Source organism: Schistocerca americana, chromosome X, assembly GCF_021461395.2.
Source record: "Schistocerca americana isolate TAMUIC-IGC-003095 chromosome X, iqSchAmer2.1, whole genome shotgun sequence".
Classification (NCBI taxonomy): Eukaryota; Metazoa; Arthropoda; class Insecta; order Orthoptera; family Acrididae; genus Schistocerca; species Schistocerca americana.
Window position 1 is genome coordinate 610,454,813 of NC_060130.1, and position 23,809 is coordinate 610,478,621.

Consider the following 23,809-nt stretch of genomic DNA (forward strand, 5'->3'; position numbering starts at 1 on the left):
CCCATCCACCTGACCATAACTTCACTCATCTTCCACCCACACCTCTGCCCCAGTTTCCGTTCTGTCACCTCCTCCCAGTCCGCTCGATCATGTAATTATCGTGCGATGCACAAACTCCCTGGTGCCCACGTGTCAAGTTCCTATTCTGTGCACCTGCTGCCTCTTCTTCCTATATTCCCATCCCATACAACTCTTCCTCCCTTCCTCAACTCTCCCTCCTGATCTCTGCCTCCTTTTCCCACCCTCGCAGACTCCACTCAATACAACCCCTCAACCCCAGTCTACCTGTCAAAATGTGCTCCTGGCACTGTGTACTGAATGAAATGGTACAGATCTGGGTGTATGTGTACTCTAGCATGATAAGGGATTCGACCAAACGCTAGCAAAATTTTCAGTCTTGTTTATGTGACTGTTGACGACTCCATGCCTCTACTAATCGATGAATTGTTACCTTTTCTCCTAAATTATTTATCAGAATTATGATGAAAGTGGTAAGATGAAGTTCTGTGTAGGTTGCATAAATTTGGCACTGATTAAACTTAAGAGAATGTGATGAGGGTAGGTCTACCCTCATTCCCACTATAGGTGGGTCCCTCTCAGCTGGGGGGGGGGTCTGACTGATCTGTCCTTCATTTCTAACCTTCCCATCTCTAGCCCTTTCTCTTCACATATTAGTTCCAAAAGCTAGAGTAGTTTTTATTGACAGTACTCACATTTCTCACGAAGGCAAGTACTGGTCAGAAACTGTTTTATTGTATAGTTTACTCAAGAGAATTGTCTTTTTGATAAAATTTATCATTCATTCTGGTGATGTACATGACATACTCTTAGACAGAAATTTGCCCTTCAATGTTCACCCAATACCGCTTTAATATTAACATGGAAGCATACAATGAATATACCTAGCATTGAAGACATACAGTGAGATTCAGATAGAAGGAGACAACATACAATCCAAAAACACGTATCACAGTAATTTTATTGTATGATTAAAAAATAAGGGGACTTCAGCTGGTAAGGCAACTCTTGGCCTCATCATGATGTAAAACTCATTAAGTTACAACATAGCACACCGCCATATGAAGATATAATTATTTATTAATGGCTGGAAAGATGAAGACTACGGCCGAACACTCAGTTTAATCAACCACAGAGTGTTAGCCACCTTCCTAAGCAACTTATCTTCCCAATGGTGCCTTGCAACTAATCTGACTAAGGAACTTTTGGCACATACAATGACAGCACACAAAGTCACGCTATGAATCCTACTTGAAGATGAGGCTGCACTATCTACTATAGAACAGAAGATACACACGTAAGAAACCTTTGTAACTTCCTGAATGCTTGAAACTTAACTGCAAGGTCACATCTTTTCTCTAACGAAGTCCGACACTGCTCTTGACTTAAACTACAAGAACTTAGAATTTTGCATTAAGATGTATAATATGACAAATTATTATTCAGATGATGATAATCAGTTCTAAGTACCTTTAAAGAATGAATAAGTACTGTTTTGCAAGGACTACAGACTCATGATAGTGCACAATGTGATGCTTTAACTCTGAATAGCACTTTCCCCTCAAAAATATTTCTTTATTTGAACAATTATTTCTGAAGAATACTGTATTTGACTATAGAGAGTTTGTAAGCATACTAATATGCTACAGTGATGCACTCATATCACTAACTGGACTATTGTTACCTACATCAATGCCACAAGATACCTAGATTGTGTAACATATTGACCTTACCATAACTGCATCTGCTTCAAAAAATCGATGAAATCATAGGCCACACTACAGAAATATCTTTAAAAAACAATTTATTCAACACTTGGGGTACTTCTGATTAGACATACTGCAACAGTAGTGACTTTTTTTTTAAATTGTTTGTTGGGCTCCGCATATGTTTCTTGACAAGAAAACTGAGTATCAGGTATACATACCATTGATTTTACGCAAGGAAGAAGTCATCAGTTCCTCTCTTCAGGGGTGGAATAAACAAAAGGATGAAGCACCTTTTCTTAAATTTATCACTGGGAGTAATTATATAGGAAATAATTTTCACTCGGGCTGAAACACTACACTCTACACTGCATGAAAGGTTACACAATGTTATGTTCACTAATTATTATTAAAATGTCACTTTCTACACGGAATTTTGTAATTTTTATTCCAAAAAGTCCACACTTTATAGACACTCCTAACATCCAAGGACTTAAAAATAACACCATCAAATTTGCTGTATTTGTACAGTCCATGTCACAAGTTCACTTTTCATTATGTACATCTGTTCACAAAAAATTGCACTATTTAATTTTTTGAAGTCACATGGTTTCAGTTTTTACGTAAACACAATGTGTAAAATCACAAATTGCTTCTCCAAAGGAAATTATGAACGTCTTTTCGATATTCGGGGCTGGTGACTAGGCTCCATATGAAAGGACGAGCTGGATGTGTGCTAATGGCTCTGTATCCAATGATGCTCTTAACTCTGTAACAGAAATAACTGGTATCACAACTTAGTACATCAGGAAAGTTTAAATTTATAAGCTAAAAAATTTCATGTGGATCGAAAAGGAGACCTAAAGTATTAGTTACATAGAAAAAATACAGGTGCTTCAGTGGTTTCCTTATTGTTGATTTAATACTGCTGATGGCAATGACAAAAAAATGATATTACCTACTCTTGCTTGGGATACACCATTCACTTGAAAGAAGCAATTTGACACCGTGTCTCTGACACTATAATGCAAGTAACATTTTATCAAAGAAGAAGTATAAGAAGAGGAAGGTGTCCTCATATTCCCAATCGATCAAGTGGATCAGCAATTTTGTGCTTTCAAGATAAGCTTTCTCAATATCAAAGAAGACTGCAGTAAGGTGGTATGTTCTAAATCCATATTGGGAGCAGCTACATAGCTTTCTGGATTCCAAAACCTAGACAAGATGATGGTTAGTGATCAGTTCTAGAGTCTTTCCCCATGCAAGATGTAAGGGTGATATAACACACTATCCTTTTTTGATTTTAGGAAAGGCATTAGTTGCAGTAGTGGTCATCACTCCAAATTCTCCTTAAAGCAGCTAGGCTGGGTACTTCTGATCACAAATAGGGATTATGTAGAATGCTGCACTGAATCTTACCTGTTTCTGGCAAAGTAGGGATTGTAAATGGATAGTTGTACACTTGACAGCAAAAGAACTGAAGCACTGTGACAAACAGCAGAAAAATTGGATCACTTGGCAACAGCAGCATAAAAGTCAGGCCAGGGCATGATATCAGACAGGGAAAGTGGGTCACTGATTGAGATGATACGTTATATCTGACACTCACTATGTATTCACCTATGCCCTACGTGCTACGGATTGCTTACTTTACAACATGACTACAGACCTGACAATGTTCGAACTGCAGCAACAACATCTGGATAACTACAAATATGAGGCACAGAGGCTACAAAAGTTTTAAGAATGTGCTTATAAGGCCTCACTATGTACCATTCATGATTAATCAAGAATAAAAGATCAATTTTATAACTATTTTTTTTCTCTTTTTTTCTAAAATTGCTCATTCTCATCTTTTGCAAGCTGAAATGATAAATTCACATATTTTAGAATGAAGTTCAAAGCCACAAAATTACATTAGATGAACATATGTTCAAGGAGACTGCTCCAACACCCATCTTTCATTACATAATCGTTAAAGGAGTGGAATGGTAATCTGAAGGTGCAGAGTTCAAAGCTCCATGTTTCTATTTTTTTTATTATTTGTATGAATTCACTAGAATATAATAGATGGCGAAAGCTTGGACAATGTTCATTCAAATTTTGAAATCAAGTATGAGAGTAATGAAATAGCTCACCTTACTGCACATCAGTTTCACTACAATTCAAACATTTTTCTTCCAGTAGCTTATGTTGTTAAAGATATGGTGCCTTGTGTCAGAGAAAATATCCAGCTCCAAAAGCAACTTTTGGAGAGCTATTCTCAAAGGACAGAACCAAACTTTATAAATCCGTACAGCTAAACTTAATACTTAACACCCCTGAGTGTTTGGAAGCAGTGATTACATTTTCCCAATAAATTAACAGTAGAATACTTCGACCAGCAGTGCACTAGGAAGGATGTTAAAAAGTACTTATACACCTCTAAAACAGCTATTAACCCGTAAGTACTTGCATGACAAGAAGTAACATAAAAAAAAGAAATGCATTGATTTATGGATGATCTTTGGACATAAATGAAGAAAACAGCATGTAATTAACAACATTTAATGACACTTTGATTTATTATGTGAGGAACAAAAGAAATGTAACCTAATACTTAAAACTGCTATACAGCAATAACACAGAGCTTTTCAGAACATCAGAATATTTCAGTGAGCTAAGCATCTTATGTAGATAACTTTGGAATGCACTTTGCATACATCTTCCATACAAGTAGCACACACTGTTTAATGCTTGTTGTCATTTGTACTTTGACTGATGAGGCATCTCTTCTGTTTGTGCAACGTTAGTCCAATTTCTGTTTGCAGTGTTTGATGTTGCTGACCCTGCTGTTGGGCCATCAGAAACTACGTTATTCTGTTCCTAACATTGAGGGGTATATGGCTGTTACCTATTCTCCTGATAACACTCCCCATGATGAAGTTGTTTGCAAGCTTCTCCAGACATGTTGTTCTTTGTATATTTTGATTAGTGTTCATTTTGTAAATGGTATATGAGTTTAGAGCAGAGAGATTTAGAAAGTCGAACAACACAGCTAGATGTCATCTTCTTCTTTGGCCAACGCTATAATTGCTGCATACCTGGTCACATGTGTCCACTGCTTCATTAGTGTGATTGTAGAAATTCACAATGTGTGTGTGTGTGTGTGTGTGTGTGTGTGTGTGTGTGTGTGTGTGTGTGTGTGTGAGGGGGGGGGGGTAACAACACCTGTCTCTGAATCTATCTTGGAATCAGTTTGAATTGATGATGTTAGCACATTTCTTTCGCGAAACCAAATGAACTTTAACTCGCATTCGTGTTTTTACTGGGCAGGAACTTGGCAGGAATTTCATGCTCTCCCCCCCATGATGTTTCCACTAAAGTAAGCTTCATGTCCAGCAGTGTTCTGGCAAGTGGGACAATGGTATACCAGTTATCAACAGTTATATTCCTTCCAAGTCTCTTATGTGAGCAACAAGGCATTGAACAACATCTGAAGGACTATAACACTGCCTGAATGGACCATCAGGCAGCATTCTTGCATACACCTCAAATGCGTGCAAGTAGAATGTTCTATTATATACTAAGGCAAACACTTTTATTCCATATTTCTTAGGTTTTTCAGGCAAATACTGCCTAAATGAGCAACCACCTTGAAATGGAATGAGTTGCTCATAAATCGCCAAATAATCCGTAGAGGTGTAGACTTTCATAAAGTTTACTCCTGTGAATAAACGAAATGCACAAATAGCAGCCAATTTGCCAGCCTTCTTTCTCTCATCTCAGTCAGTGGCGTTATCAAACTGAATAGAGAGAAGCAAGAACAAAAATCCCTGGTAAGACATAGCCTGGGAAAAAAGTTCCATTTCCGTCCCGCTCACGCGTATCTCTGAAGTGGAGATGGTAAGCTGTAGGTTCCAGCAAACAGTAATAAGCCAAGCAATGCCTTCATTTCAAATTGACCTGTAACTTGAGCATCACGACTCCTCTCAAAATTTGTGGCAGTTTTCATAAAGCAAGTAACTAATCTCTCAATTATATTCTAGTCAAAGTAAAGAAAGAAGGTCTGTTCCGATGTTTTTGTTCCCTTTGCTGTGCCATAAGCTCTAGACGGATGTGTGTTAATAATATTGTGCTTTTTAGCATGGTACTTCAACTAAATGGCTGGCTGCTCAATTTGCTTTTACCATCTCTGCCCAGAAAAAAAAAAGAGTGTCATTTTTTAGAGTCACCATTTCACCACCAGAAGTAACAGAAATGACTGAATCAGTTTCATGTTCATTTTCTTCAACACAGTTGTCTTCAAAATCAGAGAATCTTCCCACAGATTCGCATCATCTTTGTGAAGTAATTCTGCAATACTTTCTTCATCAGTCAATATTTTAGGCATTCTCTGACAGGAAATGAAGAACAGCCAGTCTCTTTCCTTTTGGCTAAGAAAGAAAATGTGATATAAAAATAAAATTGGTAAGTAATTAAATTTACTTACGCCAAAAAGAAGACACCCACTTCTTCAAACTCTGTTATTTGCGGCCGAAGACACACACTCGCGTAGGGTCACAGGTGCAAAAACTGTGTAATGCAAACACTCCCATCGGATCAGACAGGCAATAATGCCAGAACACTAATAGTGGCATCAGGTCAAACACTCAGTAACAGCAGTTTAATGTGAAACAATGGGGCCAACAATGACTCCAAGTACACTCAAGTTTCAGAATGTCACGTAAAAAAACACCTCAGGTAATCTTGACCCGGTGTGACTATGCAAGGGCTGATGCTCTCATGAATAAGCAGAATTAACAAATTAGTACCACAACGTTACTGGATCACTCACTTGTCAGAAAATATATTAAGTATAACATGCAAAGTTTCTTATGGACTTCTAGAAATAATTCAAAGCTCTATGGAGTAACTGGAACCTTCAGATATTCGCAGCTTGAGTAATGAGTTAAATTCAAACTAATGGGCTTTTTGTTTGGTATATTCATTAAATTCAAACCAAACATCACAGCAAATACATGAAAACAGTAAAAATCACGATTCGCTGTATCTTCCTGTCGTTAAGTAGCAACTGCATCACAATGCACCATTATATACCAACAATTTTGGTCCATCACATATGTCTGTTATTTCACTTTCCATTCCCATGACTAAAATGCTTGCATAGGATCTGGTGCAATGTCAACACTGTGTAATACAGTTCCATAAACCCTTCTATGGCAAAAAAGTCTCGAATTTCTTCATGGGGTTTGTAACATTATTCAGGTTTATATCATATATGGTTGTCTTGGATGCGAATTCTAGGACCTGTATATCATGTGGATGCCCCTGTAATTATTTACAAACAAATCAACAACAGACTAACACCCTTAAAAAAAAAAAAGAGGAGGAGGAAGAAGATCAGCGATCAGGAGATAACTGCCAATCATGTGATGAACCACTATGGCAACATTAGTACGGGACACAGAACATTGAAAAATGTTGGGAGAGGCCTTTGAACAATTGCAGGACACTTAATTGCTAGTAACAAACATAACAAATAAACATACACAAACCAACAAACACACCACTGGGTGTCATTATGCATGTTTGAATCAATCATTTACCACCACTTTAACTGTATTATGCTTGTGGTGTTGATAGTGGATGGATGACTGTAAATGAGGTGGTGTTAGAGGAGTTTACAACTCATGTCAGACTTGGCATACTGATCTGATATTTATATATCTCGTCATGCAGATGATGTCGAAGATAATTAAAGCAGTTTTCTTCAACTACACGGACTGTACTCCAATAAGTGCCTAGCCTACAGCTGCACAAGTCAGTAAACACCTGCAATATGCAGATAAAATGACCATGCCTGTCACATATATGGCACCTTGATGAGTTTTTAGGTATCCCGGATCCAAGCAACAGTGTTTAAGTGGCAGTAACACTTATTATCAAAGTTCACGTTGTGGATGACTATGGGAAGTTACCTGTGCATTGGAAACTGTGGATTAAATACCCACCTCTGTGATGACTGGAACCTCAGAACGTCAAGGGCATATGCCTAGACTCTAGCTCTGGACCCAGTAAATGCACGGTATTCAAGAAAAACCAATAATGGCCTGAAATACATTACATGTATGTGGGCTATAGGTATTTCCAGTACACATGATTCTTTTCCCTTTTGCTTAGGTATTCAATGTTGGGCAGATATGTGTTACAACGATTCAGTCTTACTGAGTATGCAAAAAGACAACACAAACATTGTGTGAAAATCACTGTGCCTTGGAATACATTTGGATGTATATTTCTTAAAGAAATTGGCCTCAGACACATGCCTGCTATAGACGCTAATTACTGGTATTTAGCAACTTTACAGTGCAGCTATCAATTATTTGTTAAAAATAAAAGCAAGTTTCTTAAGACTAATTTAATGATGTTTATTCAGGGACACACAGACAGGCATGCATGGGTGAACACAAACTCAAGACAAAATCATCAATTTCATAGGCGGGATTCTACTCCACGATCTCAAAAAAAAAAAAAAAAAAAAAAAAAAAAAAAAAAAAAAAAAAAAAAAAAAAAAAGCACCTTAGTAACTTGGCTCTCTCAACCTCCACAAGCTGAAGCCACATTGGCTTAAGGGCAGACCTAAAGCAGCAAGAATGACACAACTACTGCTCCTTTTGACAGAGATATAAATGTTTATTTCTTCCCTCAGGCATCAGTATAAAAATGGCAAGCAGAAATTGCCCTTGCAGGCTGTCAGTTGCAACTGCTTACTGATAGCATTCAGTTCAAGACAGAGTCAAGCTCTGATTGAAGAAGGTAAGTTTTCAGGTAGAGATTCTGCAGGATGTGTGGTGTGCCACCTGCCACTGCAAAGAGATGTTGGAGGAATTATTTTGAAAGATGCACTACCAACAGATTTCCTGATTCGGGTAGGAACAGACTGAAAATGCACCAGGACAGAGAACTTGTGCAGAAGAGCCGACAGCTTCCTTCTGACACATGAAGCAGTTGTGGTGAGAGATCAACTCCTACAGCTAAAGTGGCACTGTTCACTGAAGGGTGAGGCAAACTGGACTGCATGCACACAGACCTGCTGTAAAACAGGAACTCAGAGAGCAAAATGTTTAATACCAGGTGGCATTTGTGGAGCTCCACCTGAACGCAGCATGTGAAAACAGAATTTTCATGCGCAACGATGGTTCAAGAGTGATTTAAAGGTCATGAAGGGCAAGACATTGTCAAGAATATGTAGTGACTATAAGGAGAAGTCGGTAGCTATCAGCTTCCTGACGGAGCAAGGAGAAGTCGGTAGCTATCAGCTTCCTGACGGAGCTGGATTTCTGCAAAAGAATCAGGTGGGCTTCACAGAATCTAGGGAACTCTTGGTATCAAGCCGTATGCCCATATAGTGAAGAATGTGAGGCTTCATTCAGTGCAAATGGTATGCACTGAAGAAAAAAATTAAATGTGTGTAAGGCATTAATGGCCAAGAGACCCTAGTCGCCAGTTGCGGTTCAATTCGTTTTTATTTTATGCCACTTCAGTGAATTGCATGACAATGATGAGAAACACACACACACGCACACACACACACACACACACACACACACACACACGAACGTTCCAAGCACAAAAAAATCCTCGATGCTGCCAGGAATTGAACCTGGAGCACCATGACTGAGAGCCATCTATCAATGTAACCATGAGCTCATGACCTATGCATAATTCTGCATTTGTTCAGCAGCAGCTGTCCCACAAGGGCATCCATGTTGTAGACTGGCTGCCACAGGCTGCTGCTATGATTCCAGTGGAGAACATTTAAGATGAGGTAGTATGAAAGCAACAATAATACTTTCAGCCAATCAGTTTGGGTTTCAGAATGGTTGTTCTACTGGGAAGGCCATTTAAATGATCAGTCAGCAGATTTTACAAGTAGTAAATAATGAAATAGCGCTGGTTGGTACTTTCTGAGACCTATCTGAGGCAACTGACTGACTGCATCACAGTATTCTCCTAGATGAAGTTTTATGGGATTGACAGTACAGCCAACCAACGGATAATGTCATAACTAACCAAAAGAAAGTAGAAAGTTGTTCTTAGTAAGTCAACCAATATATGTCTGATAACGACATCATTATTAGAATAGTGTGCCAAAATAGTTGCTTACAATAACAAAGCTTTATTTATGACAGACTGTTTTGGCATTTATCACCATTTTCAAATATGTCTAGACTGATGTGATGTCCACATTATGTCATTAGTGAACTGTCTTATAACTGTCAATGTTTTAAAAAGATGGTAAATGATGTAATATATTGAAAATAAAATGTTAATTACAGTGTCACAGTAAATACAATTCAGAAAAATACCAGCCCAAAGCAGAACATAAAATTCTGAATAATATAAATCATGAACTGCTATTAAATGATGCTATAGCATTAGAAGCTGATAAAGGGAATAGTGCAGCCATACTTAACAAAAACGAGTATGTCCACCAAAAACTCAACAACCTAAAATTGATTTCACTATAGAAATTGAGAAAGACAATACCACTAACTATCTAGACCTCAAAATTGGCAAAAATAATAAAGACACACTTGATATCTATAGAAAGAATACCACTTCTGTCAACATTAGAAATGCCAATTCCTGTTATTCAATTGCTCATAAACTAGCATTTTTCCATTCAATGATTACTAGATTAAATAACCAACCATTAGAAAAACCAGCAATTCAAAAAGAACTTACCACACTTCGCTTTAGAGCCTATACAAATAACTTTGACCCCAACATAATCACCAAATTATACTAGAAGCATAAAACACCGAAGCAGAACAACACACATACTGAGATATGCCTAACATGAGAACCATCACCCACACAGAAAATAAAATATGTACCAGCAGTCTACCTTGGTAGAATCTCCAACAAAATTAATGCACTTTTTTAAAGCCTTCTACAAAATTAACTTCCACCACCACTGGACCATTGAAATATGAAAGTCCAGGCATGTATAAAATTACATGTGGCAGCTGTAATAGCTTTTACATTGGAGAAACAAGAAGAAATTTTAATGTGAGATAAAAGGCACACATTAGAGAGAGTGAAAATAATTGGTCGAGGTTCTTTTTATACTTGAAAAATCAAAACCATATTGCTGATACAATCGAAAATACACTCCAGATTCTACACTGAATATCAAAAGATTTTGCTCTGAATGTTTTTGAAGAACTGGAAATTTATATACACATGAGAAAACACCCACAAGAAATATTAAACGAGCATACAGAATTTAGACACAAGTACTACCTCAAAAATTTTATTGAACTTTTAGAACACAAAAATGGCTAAATTGGAAGTAGCATATGCAACAAGCAAATACTATCATAACAAATTTTAGTTAATAAAATTAATATCACTGTTCATTAGCATAATCTCTATAAAGACATAATACAGTACGAGCAGAACTGTAAAACTGCTGTCACGCCATAATTAATGTCTTATTTTCAACATATTACATCATTTACCATCTTATTAAAACAGTAACAATAATAAGACAGTTCACTAACGATGTAATATGGACGTCACATCAGTCTAGATGTACTTGACGATGGCTATACATGCCGAAACAGTCTGTCATAAATAAAGATTTGTTGTTATAAGCGACTACAGTGAAACCTGTATTTTACATTTTCATTAGGTCCAGGCTTAAAAACTGTAAAACTGCAGGATTGAGGAAAATGGTGAAACTTCCAAAATACAAGCAAACACATCTGTAATTGGCATATATGATCAAAAATCACAATCCTCGCCAGTACAATGTATAAAATCTCTATAAGTGAAGGAAATCAAATGTACAATACAAGGTTTCTACAATAATTTGTGATAATGAATTTCATCAGTTCTTAAAAAATCATAGACGTGTAACAGCAAGTAGAAACTTATAAGAAAATTGAAACTGTTTTCTGGGTAAAAGGTAATCGAGCTATTTTCCGATATGCTATGACCATAAATTATACAACAAAACACACATTTTTGAGCCAACACTTCCTTTCTGTTCACCCAAAAAAAAAAAAAGCAAAAATTGATGAACATGGTGAATTAAACTGAAAACTGTGAAGTAAGATGAATGGCATCGGAATCTAACACATGGTTGTGTGTATTTTCCTTCTGTAGCCAATGGAAGTTTAATTTGGTTGAGTGGACTTCAAACCATGTACACACTAAGCTTGAAGCATGTTTTCGAAACATTTTTCTGGCTACTTGATGTGGACACTGCTTGGAAACATCTTTTGAAACACAGAAACATCTATTCACAGCAATGTTGGTATGGATCAAAGGAAACAATGTTTCAGGCCATCAATGCATGGTGCGCACTGCAAAGTACAAGCGTATGTTTATATGTTGCATAGTGTCGTCTGCTGTATAGACTTGTTAGGTGTTGCTGTATTAAGTTTGCAAGCAGTACAGGAACAGTAATAAAACAAAACGCTCTCCAAAAAACCGCTGCTACATTTGGAAGAATACTTAGCAAGACTGTGTACAATAGAAAATAGGGTTGATTGTTGTAGCTTGCTTCGAAATGTGAAATAAGAACTCAAGGCTCTGGAATGAATCTCCCGTTGACAAAAAACTAAGACTAACAGCATGTCTGAGTAATTGTTTTCCTGCAATTTCTATCCTTTTTTTAAAGGAACGGTGATACCATATATGTCAGAAATTCAAAATCATTAGATGATATCCAAGTGAAATTACAGAAACTAGAGGTGTCTTCTGTACTCAGTTCCCATACATACCAAGTTTTTCCCACCAGTTGTTCTATAGTTGGTTTTCACACACCACAGATGACGACTGGATGCAAACCAACAAATCGATTTATTACAACAACTAGTCTGATTTTATCAACCACTAACATCTACTACACAAACTCTCCATCAAAATAATATCATAGTTTTAAAACCAATTACGAAATTCTTTTATAAATGCAAACTTATTCTGTAAATTGATGAAACACTGAGATATGCTTATGATAAGTAAATAAAAAAGAATGAACAACGATGACATATTTCATTTTGTTTGCGTGTAACTTTGAGTATTAATAATGCAGCAGCACACATTAGAGTTTCCTCGTCTCTAGATATGATGTCGCTCACAATATGAAAAAATTCAAGAACAAATAGTGTTGCAAACGGTGTGAATACCCTGAGAGATGTTTACTGCCAGTCTGGATAGAAGCAGAGACAAGAAATAAAGTCAGAAATGGATGCGATACACTGTAGGAAATAAATGTTTTCAACAGAAACACATTTCCAGTGGCATTGTGGACGCAGCTTCACACTATGTTGCATTGTTGCAGTTCTGACGTCACTAATGATCTTTTGACTATCGACTTTTGCAAGTGCTTGTGAACGACCTCTGTGTGGACTTTGCACATTATGATTATTTATTTCCTTCAAAGCGTGTCACATATGTTCGCAGCTCGCTGCATTCCAATTTTTTTTTTCAACTTAGCGTTGTTATCACGTTCGTTACGGCCATAATACAATATGTTCTGCAATATTCGATGTTGTTAAACATTTCTATCAGGTTAGATAATGAATGATGAAATAAATATTTGCCTGTTTATTTCCAAATGAAAGGTGATTCCCAAGTGCAGTGTTAGACAGAAACTTAGGACGACAGCTTACATCCCTGCAAGTTAAATGAGCAGCAATAAAATTCATATTGTTCCTTGTCACAAATACTTTGCTGTGTATTTCCGAACATGTGAATATTTCCAAGTGGGTGGTTAGGCAGAAACCTAAAAGGACAGCTAAAATTGCTGTAGGCACAAACCTAAAAGGACAGCTAAAATTGCTGCAAGTAAAACAATGAACAATAACATTCATACTCTTCCTTGTCATGAATATTTCGTACATTGTGCAAACACAAGGATATTCCCCTCCAGAGTTCTTGCTAAAACTGAGATTCTCCTGTCACTAATACATCTATAATCATCAACTTGACACTGTAGTGATCGAAAACCGATAGCCTCATTCTTTATCACCTTCACAGAGTCACCATGTTATCATTATGTTAGTTCCTACAAAAAGTAGTGTGAAATGTACCTGACCCACCATCACTGTGCGGTGAAGCTAAATGCTGAAAGTAGCGTTGGCAACACCAAGATTACGTCAGCATGGCCTCTCTCTCGTCTCCCCTCTCCGCAACTGCCTAAAATATTCCGTTAACTCTACCATCATCCATAGTGCAAACTGTCCATCTTTTGTGCCACTTATAACTTGTTTATTCACATCTAATGTCAATAGGAAGAAATTGGGATGAATTCAAATGAGATGTAGAATCAAGTCAATCTTACTAGGATGAAGCATAAAAAAAGGGGATTTTTAGGATTGATCTAATGGGTTTTTCACAGGGACTACAAATTTATGGTGTAGAATAATGAAAAAAGTAAAATTGGAGAATGTAACATCAAAGTTCCACTCTATTCTAATAATCACGTTGTTATAAGACATGTTGGGCCTAAAGGAGAAAAATTGTTGATGATATCAACCAATACAGTCTGGGGGTCATAATTCTGACTGGGGAGAAATCGTGCACAGGAGTTCCCCAAGGCTCAATCGTTGGTCCACTACTGATCCTCATCTACGTAAATGATCTTGCATCTAATATACAACAAGGAGAATTAGTTCTTTTGCAGATGACACTAGTATTGTAATCAATCCAAGCACATATACAAGAACAGAAGAAATTGTAAACAAAATTCTTAAAAGCTTCATTGACTGGTTTTCTGTGAATGGTCTCACCCTCAACTTTAAAAAGACACAACATATTCATTTCTGCACATCTAGGGGTACTACACCAACGATAAGTGTAACATATGGCAAGGAAATAATAAATAGGAGGGAAACTTCAAAATTTTAAGGTGTCCATAATGATGAGCACTTAAATTGGTAAATGCATATCTTGGAACACCTAAAACAACTCAGTTCAGCTACATTTGCATTTAGAATCATTGCAAATCTTGGGAAGACAAAAATCAGTAAGTTGACACATTTTGCATATTTTCATTCAATAATGTCATATTGAATAATGTTTTTGGGCAACTCATCTTTAAGAAAGAAGGAAAAACATGCTGTAAGAATATAATGTCATGCTTGCCCATGATCATACTGTTGGGCATCCTGACCACTGCTTCATACTATATTTATTTCCTCATGAAGTTTGTTGTAAATAATCCACTACAGTTCAAAAGGAACAGTGATGTACATAATTACAATACCAGTGACGTTCGTAACTCAACATGAAACTGCCTTTTGCACAAAAAGGGGACACAACACTACAACAAAAAATTTGACCACTTAACCAGTGATATAATATGTCTAACAGACAGCAAGATAAAGATTTGAAAACAAACTGAGAAGGTTTCACATTGACAACTCCTCCAATTCCATAGAAGAATTTCAGTTACTGTAATGTGCAGAAAGTGGTGTGTAGGATTTACTAACTGTATATCTTTTTTCTTTTTTTTTATGGGAGCAGGGAAGAAAAAAGCTCAGAAATGTTCAGAATGTAGCCATACGTACACATTAATTTGTGGTGTGAATTTAAAATGACTCATTCCATATGACTATGATCTTTGGGCACAATGGTCCATGGAACACGAACCTAAATAACTAACTAAGGAAAACTTCCTTTGATGCACTTTGAGGCTGCATTCTTGAAGCCTGGAAGAAAGTTGTCTCTTCTGGCCATTATGTCCGACTTCTCACAGAGTCCATGTCAAGATGCATGATTAAAGTTACAAATAATGAGGAGAGTCTGGACAAGATATTACTGCACTGAAAACATTTTATTTTCTTTACTTGTATTTTCTCAATTTTCCATCAGTGATAGCTGGTGGAAGATCACTTTGTGACAGAAATGTGTTGAACCCGAGGTGATAAAATATGAGTTAGTTTTCCTTTATTTTTAAATATTAAATTTATCTTTCATTTGTTCTCTGCATACATACTTGAAAAGTAATAAATTATGAGGGAATTTTTAAGGCTATTTTTTTGTTATTTCAAATTCATTTCTTCTTGTCCTCTACTGGCACCTTCTGCATCCCACCCAAAATATGTAAAAGATTTCTTCTAATGTTTGTTCAAACCCTCCACCTCTTTTGCTCACTAACAAACTATGGGCTGAGAATGGTAGGCAAGCTGGATGTTTCCATTTGTATACAACTATTAATGATGTGGGTTGGCCTGGATCTGATGTGACAGTTTCTTGTGATATCATGAGAACTTTTCTGATGTTTACAGTGAGATAGTTACCCGAGATTTGGTCAAAACTCGGCACATTGTACAGTAGTAGTTTTAGGGGCAAAGTAGCCTATAGTAGTGTAAAGCCTCATGGGTGCATCAAGACACCAAACAAATAGTAGCTACAGTGGCAATTAGCAAAAATGCATTAATCTTAAAACTTTTGCGAACTGGTAGGAACTCATGGAATTGACGAGTTGGTTGTTGTCCCTTGTTGGGGATAGAAGAGAAGTCTGTGGTCAAATCGATGCAGATTTATTTTTGCAATATATCAGTTTATCAAAGCTGACATATGGGATCAACAGAAATTGTTTGAGCTCATTCTGGGTACCGCAAGAATACAAGAATAAATTCTGTTTCTGTGTGTGTACACAGAATTTCATAACCAGTAAACATCTGAATATGAGCATTGTGATTTAGTGCAGAAGTGCTGGACTTGACAGTGGGAGCTTTAGGTACTCAGCAGTTTTTCCCCCAAAGCATAATGTATGGAGACAGAAGAAGATGGTGTAACTAAGCAAAGGTAGCCTTGCAGAGCAAATGACTAGCTATGGGAGTTAATGGCTGTTACGAGACTTGTTGCACTGAGAATAAACCATGTTATTTTGTTTGACCTGCTTCTGAGTTTAGCCAAAATTCTGACGACATTGTTACATTTTCCAATGACTTTTCCATGTTTGTCTGTGCTAGTGTCATCTGTGAGATTACTAAGTTTTCTGTATATTGGTCATTCTGATTTTGCACTAGTTGTCTGCACAATTCTTTCAGTTAAAAAGTAGCTGGTGGGTTGCTTCTGCAGACAAGTAAATGTGCTCTAGGCATTATTAACCACAAAGTAGTGTACAGACTTTATGACTGTTTTGGGACATGCTGAAAAATGCAAGCGTTGAGCTAGGACAATGATCGCTAACTTATTTCACTAATTGCTAGTTAATATAGCAGTTTGTTCTAACAATTGCTCCTTGACGATTCTCACATAAATACTGCGATGGCCTAGAGAGGTTAATATCGACCCGTCAGACAATAACCTAACAAAAATTGGACAGGCTGCAAGGCACTACATTGGTAATGAGCTCTACTCTCAACTAGATAAACTTCTTATTGCTATTTCTGTCTCTTTCTATTATAAGCCTACTGCAAACTGAACAGTTTGTTAATATGGATGTTCTTGCTTTTAAGAAAGTACCATCAACAATGATTGCTTTGTAATCATTATGGTCAGAAGTTACTTTGCATTGTTCTGTTTATTATAGATTACTGACAGTTTTACTTTAGAATGACATATTAAAAGATTGTGGAGTCAGCATACTGCATTCCTCTCTGTTTTAATTTCTGGAACCTTTTGCACCGCACTTTTTCAGTAATTGCGAATATTGAGCATAGTTCCTTTGCACAGTTAACTTGTATGATATGAGGCTTTTTATTATAAGTAGCGTGCAGAATTTCATTGTTGATGTTTGCATTTTGCAATGAATGCTCTGTTATTGGCTTTGCGTTCCTCTGATTTGGGGTAGTGCCAATGACACTGTTTTCATGAAATCTTTTTAAAGTCTATAATGATCATAAGTTGTGTTAGGTGTGTATAATTCTTACACTACAACCAGTGATTGACTTTTCAGTTTTCAGCATCCTTGAGAAAGAAAAACAATAATAATTGTTACAGCTATTGATTAAGGAATTTCAGCTTGCAGTCAGTGCACCTGAGTGATTTTAGTATCTACATCCTAGCCCGTAAGCCTAGTTTCAGAAATGGGAGTAAAAAGTCATTGGTTAACACTGGTGATATTTCTGCCCTTTGTCAACTGCCAAACACATCTTTGAGAGGCAAGATACATTCTGCACTTTCAAGCCTGCTCAAGGAAACATAGGCAGCATAAACATACTACTCCTGTGGCTATTAAAACTGGCAACACTGTATGATATGTTTGGCTACTCTGCGATTGTCAACTTGCTTTCAGAAATGGCACAGATTTATCCTGCTAAATTAACCTGATTTTTTCTGTCACTTGCATTAAATAATCTAAGCGATTTTCATTTAATATGCAAAATCGGGTTATTAGATTTATGGTTCTGAGTCCAGAAACGTCATTCCATCGCAAATTATATGTGTCAGCTGTCACTATGGCGATGACAGAGCACGAAAAACAGCACTGGCTTGCTAACATTTAATGTGATCACTGTCTAAAGCAATAGCTGTTTTTGCTGCGGGTTTGAAGCTCACTGGAGGACTATTACTTAGCATTTACATTTTTCATCTTCTTTAAATTGCCAGACCAACAACTGGCAAGTAATATTCATAAATCCTCTGCATCATAAGTCTTCTCATAAACTTCACTCATAACTTTACTGGGAACATCAACCTGTCTTCTCATACTACTGCTCATCAGCTCTTGCTTAAATGAAAAATTGTGGGTCACATAAATATAACATAAGGGAGCGACAAACAGATATCTGTGCCCCATATTTGTTTGTATGCAGACTCTGTCACTGCGATTCAAACATTCAGTCAGGTCCATAATCTGTGTCGTACAATAAGCAATCCTTGGCACAAAAGGATAGGTGAATACACAGTGAGCATCAGATATCTCTCATATCCTCAATCAGTGACCCACTTCCTCTGTCTGATCTCTCACCCTGACCCAGTTTTTATGCTTATATTGCCAAATGGTCAGATTTTCCTACAATTTTGTTTACAGTGGCTAAGTCTTTTTGCTGTTGAGTGTGCACCTGTGTGATGTCCAACACAAAAATTTAGCCTCTCCCTGTTTATAGTGTCATGATGCAGATCAAATTTGTGACTAAGCTGGTGATATGGATGAAGTGTTGTGCCACACATCTGTTGGACTGGACACTAGGATCTCATTATTCAATGCAGTTGTGACTGGGTATATTTATGATGTCCCAGAAATCTTCCTTAAACACCTTTCGAACTTTAGCTCTGGCTAACTGAAACATTGTTATATTTTCTATGAATGGATTGCTTCTGGATCTTCATAGCATCAGCTGTCTGTTCCTTAATGAATATTATAACTGCTATACCACCACAGAACAGGTTGTCCCATAAAACAAAAGGCAAATTTCTGAATGGACCCATCAATGGCTTTGTGGGTTACTTCTGTAATATGGTCTGCCCATTCCTGGACAATGTCACTGTTAGGCTCACTGAGCATCTATTTCTGCTGCTGTCATTCAGAAATTTCTCTCTTTTCCTCTCTTGAAGTTTCTTGGCTGTGTGTTGCTGGACAAGAAGTCACTTCCTAGTTCCCATGAAGCATTATCTGTAAGGGCATGAGAGCAAATATGATTGTGTTTGGAATAACACCAATGCAGTGCTGAAATCCATTATTTTATCCACTATTAGAAAATGAAGTTCTTATAATTGAAGCAGATCTTCTAAAACTCAACCTCTGGGGCAGGTGCTGGAAGAGTCTCAAAGCACACTGTGTCCGTTAATGTATACAAGGAGAATAAATGGCAGAGATTTCTTTAGGATCTCACTATCAATATAATTATGAGGGAGTAAGCAGACACTGCACAATGTTACTAAGGGTGAAGTATGAACTGATACACCACATAGTAAAGTGGTGTGTGTGATTTAAGTCACTGATAAACACAATGGTGCCATCATCCATACATTCATCAATGATGTCATTGTTCCTATGTCATTATTCCCATAAAATTTTAACTCCGTGGTACAGGAGATTCAGGGAGCCTAAAATATCTCTCTTTTGGACATGGACCAGTGTTGTCCACAGTAGAAGTTACAATTTCTCCATGTAAGTTCTGCTAAAATCATCAGTGCCATCTTTCCCATAGATTTCTGTATCTCCTTCTTTCATCATCGTGATAACTCTGCAACAAGAAAGAAAGAGAGAGAGAGAGAGAGAGAGAGAGGAGCAATATGAGTAGGTCGTTCCGTTACTGGTGCTTCTAAGTTCATACCCCCACAGCCTTACGGCTTTCACTATACATTTTTAGTCCATGGTTCTCCTATTGATGCAACCTTCCTCTTCTTTAGTAAAGATCGTTGCACTGTCCTTGGATATAACTAGTTCTAGCCACTAGTGATTGATCTCTTTAGTTGCATGAATAATTTTAGAACTGAGTGTGGATTTTTTTTCTCAAATGCAGCATTGTATGTTTATTTGCATATGCTGATCTTGGTGCCAGAATTACATCTTTCTACTTGAATTAAGCTGGCTTAAGACACTCAGCATGTCATCAACCTTTTATTACATTGCATCCCAGGGATCCTCTTCTGGTTCCCATTCTTTCTATTGTGTCTATATTCATCATATCTTAGCACGTTGCAACCCCTTTATTTGAATTACGTGTTAAGTGCAGCTAAACTATGAATGGGTACTTTCCAGTTTTCTTAATTTTTATTAACTTTATTACTTCCTGTACTGCTATTGTCTCAACAAAAAGATCATTATTTCCTAGTTGCTTAATGGATTTATGTAACAGTAATACTTTATCAAATGATCCTCCATTTTTATCATAACAAACATGTTTTGTATTATGGGGTATGTTCTGTTACTATCTCTAAGAGAATATTCCAACAAGCAGCTGGTGAGTACAGAGTCCATCGATATAGGGCCATGTCAGGTTCCCCAGAGGTTGCCTACTAGTGATCGTTTTGCCTCAAAAGTGTTCCATCTTATCAACAAACATTCTGATGACAAAAAATTTTTTTTTCATTTTTCTAATTGAGGTTTGTACTTTCATTGCAACCAGGGCAGTCACACATTCATTCCCACAGGTTGTCATTGAAACATGCCCCAAATTAATGGTAATAGACTGGTGGCATTTGGCCATCATCCAGCTTGTGGCCTTGGGGTCCTCACACTCTTACACAGCCATTACTACTAGCTAGCCCTCTAAAGGGAGGAATACATAGGACAGTCAGAGTTACACTTCCTGCGTGCAAAGGTTAGTAATGGAACAGTGGCTTGGGATCCCTTTTGTTCATCAATCATGTAGTCGAGACGTGAACCCCCTGAGGACAAGAAAATTGATTTCATGGTAAGGAATGATACCATTTGGAATGACAGAAATTCTAGAATAAAAGAGCCTGTATGCCCGATGCACTATCTGCTTTTGCATGGTAAATGGCATGTCTGCGGCCTCATCACAAAGGATGTCTATTAAATTGTCCTACATGCATCTGTGACCAGCTTAATCATATCAGTGTGGAAAATGCGGTTGGTTTTGGGCTATGTAGGTCATACTTATCTGCACACTGAGCATCCAAAATGAAGCAAGAATAACACAAAAGATTTATGAAAATGGAGCGCACACATCCTGTCTTCTCTCAAAGACCCCTATTTAATGCACTTCAGAGATGTTCAGTGCCTTCATTGTTCTTGTCCTCTGATTTCTTGTACGTAGTAACTATTAAGAGCCTGCAATACCGTGAGGTCCATAAATATCATTGTATATTTGTAACTTCAAATAGTATCCCTCAAGTGCAGGAAGGATACACACAAAGTACTTTCTTTATGGAGAGTTTTCATTATCATTTTCTCTTCACGAAGAATTACTTCATTTGATGTGGGATCAGAATAAATAATGTAAAAAAAAAACTTAGCATTTTCATCACAAAGTTCATAGGTGCAACCAAGAAAAGTAAATGAAAAAAACATACTTACCTAACACATCAAACGCTTCTTCAAATGAAGCGCATGGTAAGAGGTCCTCTGTGTAAAAGGCGAACATTTTTTCTGACATCTTCAGTAACAACTCATCGTTATGTCGCAAAAATGTTGAGAGAGTCGACGGCCACAGTTTCTCATAGGACACTGCCAAATTCTGCAACACATCATTACACAATATCACTGAATTTCATTAACTTTATACACAACAATGAAAGTAATAGTATTTAGTTTTTTGCATGTTGCAAAACATCAGCTTCTTCTTGTGCTTTTGTCCCAGATCAGAGCAGTGCCAGCAGAGTTATGGACAGATTTGGCATGGTTAATTTAAGGGGTGGCTGCATGCAATTCCTGTTGTCACACTGTTACCCCCTGGGAAGGGTTGTGTGCACCCCAACTGTCTGCATGTAGTGTTATTCTTGTGAAAGAATCACGCACCTAGTCGTATGTAGGAAACATCCTAAAAACCACATCCAGGCTGAGCAGCACACCGACCTTCATTGTTAATCCACTGGGTAGATTCAATTTGGGGCCAGTGTACCACCCCATGCTGGAACTGGTGCTTTAACACTTTAATGGTGCTTTACTTGATGAATATAACATCTGACTGAAAAATAAATCTACAAATAGTATTGATAAAGTGAAGGGCAGTAGCTCTTTTATAAGGGAAAAAATAATTTGATATCCGTAGGGTCCTCTTTTAACAGAGAAGAGCATGTTTTGATTAATATGGCAGGAACACTGAATTACATATTTTTAAGAGAGAAATTTAATATTAAAAGATAATAAACTATCAAGAAAGTATTGTTTTAAGTTGTCAAAATGACACTGGATGAAGTTTTACTAAGAAACAGCAATGATAAAAGTGAAATTAAAAACACAGACAAAAAGATCCTAACAAGAGTTCAGTGTAGTAACAATAAATACTGATAAAAAGGAAGTGTGAAATTTATAGGTGATGACTGTATGTGGATATGTGATGTGTATATTGTGGAAGCACGTGAACAAAGTTTTAGAAACAAAATCTTAAACAAAGACAAAATAACAAAGCTTCGCAGAGACATAGACATATTACAAAAAAATAAAAGTATATGCTCTGAAAGCAAACTTAATCAATAAAGTAATGTGCTGCCAAAACACAGTTGCTAACATCAAATGCTTTAAATCAAACACCAGAAATACAGTAAGCAAAAGATAAAATTGGCAACAGTATTCATAGCTCTTGATGTGAAAGCTAATCTACAAACCATAGTGCAAATTCAAGATGGTTTATAGTTGTAAGCTACATTCAAGTTGGCAGCACCATTTGCCAAACTTGTGAAGCCTGGCAAGCAAGACAATGTAAGTGTTTTATCAACTAAATGGCCATACCAGAGGTTCAAATGAGGTTCCAAGAAATCAAGCAATTAAGCTATAAGCTCATTACAAAATAGCCTCAGGAAGTGAATTCACACAAAAGTCATTATTGTAAATATTCCACATGGATGTGATCTGATATGGCAGTTTGCTGGAGAAAAAGCTGTAAACTAATGACAATCTTAAAAGCATACATACTTATCTTCCTAATGCAGCACTTGTTCAGCCTAAGCAGTTTAAATACAAAAAGCCGTTGTGTGATGTGGTGCAATGGTTAGCACACTGGAGACGCATTTGGGAGGACAATGGTTCAAACCTGTGTCTGGCCACCCTGATTTTGGTTTTCCGTTATTTCCCTAAATTGCTTCATGAAAATGTCAGGATGGTTCCTTTGAAAGGGTATGACTGACTTCCTTCCTCATCCCTCCCTAATCCAATGGCATCGATGACCTGGCTGTTTGGTCCCCTTCCCCAAAACCAACCAACCGACAGGTCCTTACAAATTGGGGAGTGCACCATCATTAACCTTGTGGAAACAAAGGCTAGTAAATTAAATACAGGAGCTATGAGAGGCAGCCAATAACTGTACTGCTGTGGAACAATATAAACCAAACACACATGAAAATTTTAATAATCAGACAAATTTAAGAAACCAGGCAAGCATGCCGAGTAAGTTGAACAGTTTGGCAGAACCTAATGTGATCAAACACACAAAAAATAGTCTTAAAATAATTAATACACATTTTGGAAGCCTCAGAATTAAGTATAAAGATTTAGATACAGCATA

The 23,809-nt window shown here is 37.1% G+C and overlaps 1 protein-coding gene across 1 annotated transcript in view; it reads right to left on the minus strand.

Moving 5' to 3' along the window:
* Window positions 1–1,805: 1,805 nt before the first annotated feature.
* LOC124556456 (protein purity of essence) overlaps window positions 1,806–23,809 on the minus strand; it is a 443,522-nt gene continuing 421,518 nt past the window's right edge. The window contains exons 82-83 of the mRNA XM_047130407.1: window positions 21,664–21,823; window positions 1,806–2,493 (exon numbers count right to left, since the gene is read on the minus strand). Coding sequence (XP_046986363.1) covers window positions 2,426–2,493; window positions 21,664–21,823 — 228 coding nt within the window. The 3' untranslated portion in view covers window positions 1,806–2,425. The remainder of the gene's footprint in view (window positions 2,494–21,663; window positions 21,824–23,809) is intronic.